Here is a 9,427-nt window from a genome sequence, read left to right on the forward strand (position 1 = left end):
CAGGAGCTTAGCTCTGTTTCTGTAACAGAAGTTTGGTACTGCTCACCACTTGACTGAAAATATGGGAAACAGAAATCAGTTACAAAATAGTTTTATTCATGGTTAGTCAAGGACAAAGGAGACGTTTCTGTCTAAAAGCTCCATCTTGGCAGCTGGGACTGTGACTCAGTAGTAGAGCACTTGTCCAGTAGGTTCACAAGCCTGGTTCTTTCTGTCCCCAACACTGCCAAAACAAAGCCTCCATGTGGAACAGTACTGTGAAGATTTTTTTCTTACTGTGCATTGGTGTTCTGCCATGGGTGTCAGGTCCTCAGGAACTGGAGTTACAGACAGTTGTGAGGTGCCATGTAGGTGTTGGGGAGAGAAACCAGGTCCTCTGGAAGACCAGCCAGGGCTCTTAACTGCTGAGCCATCTCTCCAGTCCCGTGGGAATAATTTGTGTGTGTGTGTGTATATGTGTCTGTGTGTGTCTGTGTGTGTGTGTGTGTGTGTGTGTGTGTGTGTGTGTGTGTATGTGAAAGAGAGAGAGAGAGAGAGAGAGAGAGAGAGAGAGAGATATGGTTATAATGAGATGGTGAGTAAAACCATACCTGATCCTGATCTAGGCTGGGTCTTTCTCTCCAGAGCACTGACTCCTGATCTTTTTCAAAAATCTGCCTAATCCAAAGACAGGGATGTGGCTTGGGCTGTTCCAGCACAACGAGGACTGAGACAGCAAGGTCACCATTTCCAGGCCAGCATGGATCAAACAGTGAGACCCTGTGTCACAGAGTGATACTGTCCTTTTAAAAAGGGACTTCTGGGAGTTCAGTTGTTAAGAAAATTATCTGTTCTTCCAGAGGGCCTGGGTACAATTCCCGCAATCACGTGGCAAAACAAAACCGTCTACTGTTCCTGTCCCAGGAGATCCAAGGCTCTTTTCTAGCTTCTGTGTTCATTAGACATGCATATGATACACAGACATATATACAAGGAAAACATTTATAAGCATAAAATTAAATTAAAATTGAAAAAATAAGATCTGATTGGGACTTAGGACCTGGACTTCCTATGTCTGTCATCTGACTTTTTACTTCAAATATATTGCTTTAAAGCAAGTTAATTAAAACGAGACAAAGGTCTCTCTAAGAGTTTAGAATGGAGCAAGACATGGTGGCTCCAATCAGTAATTGGAGTACTCAGGAAGCTAAAGCAGGAGGACTCCTGTGAGTTTCAGGCCAGCCTGGGTTACAAGATCCTGTCTCTGTGGCCACAAAGCAAAAAACACCAAGACCCATCCTAAGTGTGAATGGTCCTGTTTCATGGGCTGATGTCAAAGACTAACAAGGAGTGAATGAGCAAGTATAGCAAGAACACTCATCGCTGCTTCCAGACTGTGGATACAACCTGACTAGCTCTTTCAAATTCCTACTGCCATGCCTACTCACCATAACATACTGCATACTCAAACTGTGATCCCCAACCCTAATTCTAACCCTTAACCCCTAGCCTTAACCCTAACCCTAACCTCTAACCTTAACCCTTAACCCTAACCCTAACCTTTAAAGTGCTCATTTTAATTGATGAGTTAGTTTTTTGAGACACAGCCTCACTTTGTAGCCCAGGTTGGCCTAGTAGTCACTATTCAAGCCACACTGCTCTCAACCTTGCAGCAATCCTCTGTCTCAGCTTTCCAAGTCCGGGGCTGTAGATGGAAATCACCAAAACAGTAGAAGACTATTTGTCAATGGAATAAATAGCTCTCACATTACCTTTTTTTTTCTTGGCTCCCCATTGAAGATGGGTAAACTGCAGAGAGAAACACAGTGCTAATATCCTGTTTTAGTCATCTTTTTCAAGTGAGTGGCCCCTGACCATTGCTAAAACATCTTAAGAACAGAGCCAAGGCTAGTTGAGGACTCTGGGGGATATGGAATAGTTTTTTTACGGCCTGAACCAGTATAATTAATAAAAAATAGAATGCACACAGGACCCACAGTGAATATAAGTTTGTTCTTAACTGCAGAAAACCAGTAACTAGTTCTTAAAGATAGAGGCAATCTAGCATTTAGCTCTTGCATGTACGTAGAGCCTGAACCTCCTGCTTCTGTCTGCTGAGTATTAGAATTATTACAAGTATGTACTGCCATACATCTCATTTGCGCAGTGCTAAGGACTGAACTCAGGGTTTCAGGAATGCTAGACAAACGCTACCAACTGAGCTAGAACCCAGTCTCCTCTTTTTGAAATAGAAAGTATGGCAAAATATAAAATAATCCTTGTTATCTAGAACTACTTTGGTGCCTTGATAGTCTAAGAGAAAAACTCGGTCCCCAACTTTCACAGAAACTGAATATCTCCACCCTGTTTTTAGCTCTTGATCTGTTGCAGTATTTTGCCATGAGTTTTTTTTTTTTTCCCTAGAAGCATAATGCCTTGTTTGGTTTCTATTTCAGCTGCATTCCTTCAACCAATACTCCATCAAACAGCAAAAGATATTTCTGACCGCTGTGTCACCTTGATTCTTGCTTCTGCAGTTCAGACTCCTCCCCCGCACAGCCGCTGCAAGATCAGACCTGCCATAAGGATAGAGGTGCAAGCTGTCCAAGACCAGAGTCTTGAACACATGAAAAAAAAATCCTCATTTTCTTTCTTGTTGTTCTAAATTCTCATTACGGGTCCTAGATGGCTAAAACTCACTGTGAAGACCTAGTTGGTCTTGACCTTTGAATATACTCCTTGTCAGTTTCGCAATTAGGTGGTATTACAGACCTGCATTATGGGAAAAGGCAACTACTAATGTTTTTATTTATATATTGTAATTGCACATATTTGTAGGGTCTAATATATTTTGATACACATGTGCATTATATAGTGATCAAACAGCACATCCAGCTGGGTATTGAAGCTCATGCCCGTCACTCTAAGCACTCAGGAGGCTAAGACAGGAGGATTGTTGTGAGTCCTAGGCCAGCCTGGGTTACAGATTGCAACTCTAAAACCTGATAGAAGAGAAAGTGGGAAGTACTCTACAACACATGGGCACAGGAGACCACTTCTTACATACAACCCCAGCAGCACAGACATTAAGGACCTCATTGAATAAATGGGACCTCCTGAGACTGAGAAGCTTCTGTAAAGCAAAGGACACTGTCGCTAAGACACAAAGGCAACCCACTAACTGGGAGAAGATCTTCACCAACCCCGCAACTGACAAAGGTCTGATCTCCAAAATATATAAAGAACTCAAGAAACTAGACTGTAAAAGGCTAACCAACCCAATTATAAAATGGGGCATTGAGCTGAACAGAGAATTCTCAACAGAAGAACTTCAAATGGCCAAAAGACACTTAAGGTCATGCTCAACTTCCTTAGCGATCAGGGAAATGCAAATCAAGACAACTTTAAGATACCATCTTACACCTGTCAGAATGGCGAAAATCAAAAACACCAATGATAGCCTTTGTTGGAGAGGTTGTGGAGAAAGGGGTACACTCATCCATTGCTGGTGGGAATGCAAACTTGTGCAACCACTTTGGAAAGCAGTGTGGCGGTTTCTCAGGAAATTTGGGATCAACTTACCCCTGGACCCCTCAATACCACTCTTGGGAATATACCCAAGAGAGGCCTTATCATACAACAAAAGTATATGCTCTACTATGTTCATAGCAGCATTGTTTGTCATAGCCAGAACCTGGAAACAACCTAGATGCCCTTCAATGGAAGAATGGATGAAGAAAGTATGGAATATATACATATTAGAGTATTATTCAGCAGTAAGAAACAAGGACTTCTTGAATTTTGCATACAAATGGATGGAAATAGAAAACACTATCCTGAGTGAGGTAAGCCAGACACAGAAAGAGGAACATGGGATGTACTCACTCATATTTGGTTTCTAGCCATAAACCAAGGACATTGAGCCTATAATTAGTGATCCTAGAGAAGCTAAATAAGGAGAACCCAAAGAAAAACATATAGGCATCCTCCTGAATATTAACCTTCAGCAAGCGATGAAAGGAGACAGAGACAGAGACCCACATTGGAGCACAGGACTGAATTCTCAAGGTCCAAATCAGGAGCAGAAGGAGAGAGAGCACGAGCAAGGAACTCAGGACCATGAGGGGTGCACCCACACACTGAGACAATGGGGATGTTCTACTGGGAACTCACCAAGACCAGCTGGACTGGGTCTGGAAAAGCCTGGGATAAAACCGGACTCTCTGAACATAGCGGACAATGAGGACTACTGAGAACTCAAGAACAATGGCACTGGGTTTCTGATCCTACTGCACGTACTGGCTTTGTGGGAGCCTAGGCAGTTTGGATGCTCAACTTACTAGACCTGGATGGAGCTGGGAGGTTCCTTGGACTTCCCACAGGACAGGGAACCCTGATTGCTTTTCGGGCTGAGGGGGGGGGGGACTTAATTAGGGGAGGGGGAGGGAAATGGGAGGCGGTGGCTGGGAAGAGACAGAAATCTTTAATAAATAAATAAATTAAAATAAAATAAAATAAAATAAAATAAAAATAAAACCACAAGGAGTGGATGAGTTTGCTCAGTGGGTAAATATACAGGACAGCAAGCTTGATCTACTGTGTTTCATCTCTGTGATCAACACAGTGGGGAGATCTGACATCTGCAAACTGACCTCTGATCTTCACATGTACACACAACACACACACACACACACACACAGGGGGGGGGAGGGAGAGACAGATAGACAGAAACAGAGAGAGAGACAGACAGACAGAGACGAGAGAGGGAAATAAAGATGAAAGAAAAAGAAATCAAAGAATTAGAAATCCTATTGATTCCTGGGCTCAACATAGGTACAAAATGATTATAGCAGGTTTTCCTTCAGACTATACTAGATTGAAGCACTGTCAGGGTGAGATTGTGACATCACATTGGACCTCTAGATAAATCACTAGCATCCCACACGCTCAGCGTTGCCATGCAGCCTTTCCAGTCATGGAACAAGGAAACTGTTATCCTTAGGCTCCTTGGTAGGCAGAGTAATGCTCTTCCAAATACGTCCATATTCTAATCCCCAGAAACCATGAACACATATCCTTACATGACAACAGAAAATGAAGGTTTCAAAGTTCACAAAGATTAGTAATCATCTGATCACATGACCTACAATGGGAAAATTATCCTAGCTTGTCTGCCAGGCTCAGTGCAATTACAGGTGTCCCAAAAAGTAAACAAGGGTGTCAGAATAACAAGAGGTGAGAAAGACCAGACTGATGGTTGCTGACTCAAGGAACACAAGCAACCCCTGCAACTGTTGAAGACACGAAACCAGCTCTCCCCTAGAATCTCCCCAAAAGAATGCAGTCTTGCTCACCTTGGTTCTAGCCCACTGCGTCATTTCCAACTACTAACCACAGAACCGTAAGATTGTGAATGTGTGGTTTTTTTCAAATTTGTATTAAACAAAAAGTTTATGTTGTTGTTTTTCACAGGAGTCACAGGAAACTAAACAAGTCCCATTTGACCAATTGGTGATATTTATATTTTTACTTAACTGAATTTTTATGAATTGGTTGTTTTAATTTGATGTAAATATTTATTTATTATGTATACAGTATCTGCCTGCATATACACCTGCAGGCCAGAAGAGGGTATTATATCTCATCATAGATGGTTATGAGCCACCATGTGGTTGCTGAGAATTGAACTCAAGACCTCTGGAAGAACAGCCAGTGCTCTTAACCTCTGAACCATCTCTCTAGTCCAAAATTGGTTGTTTTATAATACACACAAGAAAAAAAGTAATTTCTTGTTCTTCCTTACCTATTATATTTGTTGGGGTAATGATTATACTCATCATACTTCTCCTGGTCTTTTTAGTGAAAAAATCCAATTTGCTACTCATTTTTCACTTGAGAGCTCATGGACATCTTTTCAGGTTAATTTGAATGACTATAACTCACATGAAAGTTAAAATATAAGACTGTCAACACTCAGGAGACTGAGGCAAAAGGACTGTCATATCTTTGAGGCCAATTTAGGCCACATAATAAGTCCAAGGGCAGAATGAGAGATACACACACACACACACACACACACACACACACACAAAAAGTAGTCTATGCAGGCATAGACAGGCCTATAATCCCAGTATTTGGAAGAGTCAAGGGTTTGGAGAGTCAAGGGTTCAAGGCCAGACTAGGCAAGGTAATGAATTTGAGGACAGCTTAGAGTGCATAAGACCCTCCCTCCAAACAAGTAAGGCACACGTGGTAGTGTACATTTATAATCCCGGCACTTGAGAGGCTAAGGCAGTAGGATCGTTCATAAATTTAAGGGCAGCCTGGGTTACATAGTAAATTCTAGGCCAGACTCAACACATGTGAGAAAATGAAAAAAGGAAAAGTGGGAGGGGGGAGGGAAGGAGGGTAAAAATGAAGGAGGTAGAGAGGGGGAGGGAGGGAGGAAGAGAGAGCAACTCAGTTGGTAGAGTGTTTACCTGGAATGCATGAAGTCCTGAGATCCCCCTGCACCACATAAACCAGGAGTGACACTGGGCCTCTGTAACCCCAGTAACAACTTGGGTGCACACCTACATCCCATCACTTGAGAAGTGAAGGCAGAAGGATCAAAAGTAAAAGTTTATTCTTAGCTTCATAGCTTTTTCAAGTTCAGCCTGGGCTATATGGACACTGTATCAAATGAACTATGATTTTTTTTCCTGAGGGAGAATCTCACACTATCCAGGCTGGGTGTGTACTTTAGTGCCTCTCTGGGAAGTCAAGGTCAACCTTAAACTTCTAGGCCTCCTGACTCTACCTTCTACGTCCTGGGATCAGAGGTGAGAGGCACCACGTCCGGTTTATGCAGTGCTTGGCATCAGACTCAGAGTTTTGTCCACACTGCTTGAACAGTTAACCATCTGAGCTTTATCCCCAGCCCAAAATATTTATTTTTAAGTCTTTTGCTGAGTTCTTTAAGAATTTCATCCAACGTACTTTGATCGTATTCACACCCAACTCCTCCCAGACCGGCTAACACCTCTCCACCCCCTCCCATCTTCATTCCTTTTTCTTTTAGTAACTCAGCTCCCATTTGTGCTGTTCATATCCGCATGGGTGTGAGGCCATCCACTAGATGTGTGGTTAATCTACCAGAAGCTACAGCCTGTTCAAAAAGAGCTGGTTCTCTCGCCTCCCCAGAAGCCATTGACCGTCCACAGCTCCTCCCTTAGGGTAATTCTGGAGTTGTAATCACAGTACTCCAAGGAAGAAGCAATAAGATCACAAATTTGACGCCAGCTTAGATTTTTCTTCTTCTTTTTAAAATTTTACAATACAGGGTGTTTCCCTCCTAGTCTAGGCAGGCTACAAATTCTCCACATACCTTCTACACACCCAAGTACACAACCGTGCCCAGTTAAGTATCCCCTTTCTTCCCTAAAAGTATAGCTTTGTAGTATTTTTTGTAAGATGCTTACTATAGATGCTCAAGATCTGTTAAGCTCAGTATTGATAATTTCGGTATCCCCAGGCCCGGCATCTAAGCGATAAAATATATGGGTGATAATTTCAGTGGAGATGTTTCGAATATACGCATCTACTTACATAATATCTCTTTATCACATTATTTCTCAAAATGCTATACATTTTCATGTGTTCAGAGTTATCATTCGCACTGTTACAGTTGCTGAACAGCTCTTTATAAATTACGTTGTCTCTCATTATATTGGTTCCTAAACAATACCGTTATTTTATTTGTGACAGGTTCTTACTATGTAGTACTGGCTAGCCTTGAACTTGTAGCGGTCCTCCTGCCCCACTTTCTTGAGTGTTGGGATTACAGGTGTGTACTACCACACCCAGGAATAATGTTTTTATTATCTTCTACACTTCTGGAGAATGGACCAAGCCCAGAATTTGTTTTATGTAATAACCCGGCATTCTGTTATTAAAACATTTCCCACCCATTATTTCATTAGAGATTTCTACCAGCCCTGTGAGATGCATCAAGTTCCAATCAGGTATCTTCAGAAATGCAGTGTATAAATTGGGCTGGAAAGATGGACCAGTGGTTAAGAGTTCTCACTGCTTTTCTAGGGGAACTGAGTTTTTTTTTTCTTCCCAACATGCCAGTTAGGCAGATCACAAATACCTGCAATTCCAGGTCCAGGGAATCCAATGTCCTCTTCTAGCCTCCTTGAACACCTATACACCTGTACAACACACACACACACACACAGAGAGAGAGAGAGAGAGAGAGAGAGAGAGAGATTAAAATACAAAATATATTAAAAATAGAAATATAGATGTTAAGAAGTTGACCCAAGATCACTCAGTCAATTAGTACTAGAAATGAGTATAAAGTTCCATTCTGAGCTTGGTGATTAACACATGTAAACTCACACTCCACACTTGGAAGACAAAGCCACAAAATTGACTTCTAGGTCATTCTGGGGTACTTTGTAAGAACCTGACGAAAGGAAGGAAGGAAGGAAGGAAGGAAGGAAGGAAGGAAGGAAGGAAGGAAGGAAGGAAGGAAGGAAGGAAGGAAGGAAGGAAGGAAAGAAAGAGAAAGAAATTTAAGGTTGTTTTTGCTATATAACGAGTTCAAGGTCAGTCTGGGTTTCAGGAGATCCTGTCTAAAATGTATCTTTAAGATAAACTATTAATTAATACCAGCACTTGGGAGGCAGAGGCAGGCAGATCTCTGTGACTTCAAGGCCAGCCTGGTATACATAGTGAGTTCTAGGCCAGCCAAGGTGCACAAAGAAACTCCATCTCAAAAAAAAAAAAAAAAAAAAAAGAGGAACGTTCTAGTAGCTTGAGGTATCGGCGGGAGCTGCCGAGTAGCGCGAGCAGCCGTTACCAGAGCCGGAGCTGCCGGTTAAACCTGATCAAGTTGACAACTTCCCAAAAGCATCGAGACTTCGTGGCAGAGCCCATGGGAGAAAAGCCAGTGGGGAGCCTGGCCGGGATTGGTGAAGTCCTGGGCAAGAAGCTGGAGGAAAGGGGCTTTGATAAGGCTTATGTGGTTCTTGGCCAGTTTCTGGTGCTAAAGAAAGACGAAGACCTCTTCCGAGAATGGCTGAAAGACATGTGTGGTGCCAATGCCAAGCAGTCCCGGGACTGCTTTGGGTGCCTTCGAGAATGGTGTGATGCCTTCTGGTAGTGCACTCTGGGGACTCCTCAGTCCCCTCAGCCACAGAATCTAGTCTCCAGAGTCAGCAGCTGGGTGGGGCTCCTCCCTGTCCCCATGAAGGAAAAGATTGCTGTTGTCACAGTCACCTCCTTTGTACTCCGGGGGTCTTTTGGGAGTTCTTTTCCCCACAGCCTTTCATCCATTTTGGAATTCTTGCCCTTGCATGCCTTGCCCCTCCTCCCCCTGCAGGTCGAAGGCAACAGCTACCAGCTTTCCTGAATAGATTTCTGGCCCCTTTCTCCCTCCCTTCACCATCTGTTGGATGTC

At 42.8% G+C, this 9,427-nt stretch overlaps 1 protein-coding gene across 1 annotated transcript in view; it reads left to right on the plus strand.

Annotated features, from left to right (window-relative positions):
• The window catches only part of LOC121441591 (barrier-to-autointegration factor-like), a 31,581-nt gene extending 22,451 nt beyond the window's left edge, over window positions 1–9,130 (plus strand). The window contains exon 2 of the mRNA XM_041642808.1: window positions 8,861–9,130. Coding sequence (XP_041498742.1) covers window positions 8,861–9,130 — 270 coding nt within the window. The remainder of the gene's footprint in view (window positions 1–8,860) is intronic.
• Window positions 9,131–9,427: the final 297 nt, after the last annotated feature.

The sequence above is a fragment of the Microtus oregoni genome, unplaced genomic scaffold, assembly GCF_018167655.1.
Source record: "Microtus oregoni isolate MIOR12 unplaced genomic scaffold, Mior012 000079F_ref0000094, whole genome shotgun sequence".
Classification (NCBI taxonomy): domain Eukaryota; kingdom Metazoa; phylum Chordata; class Mammalia; order Rodentia; family Cricetidae; genus Microtus; species Microtus oregoni.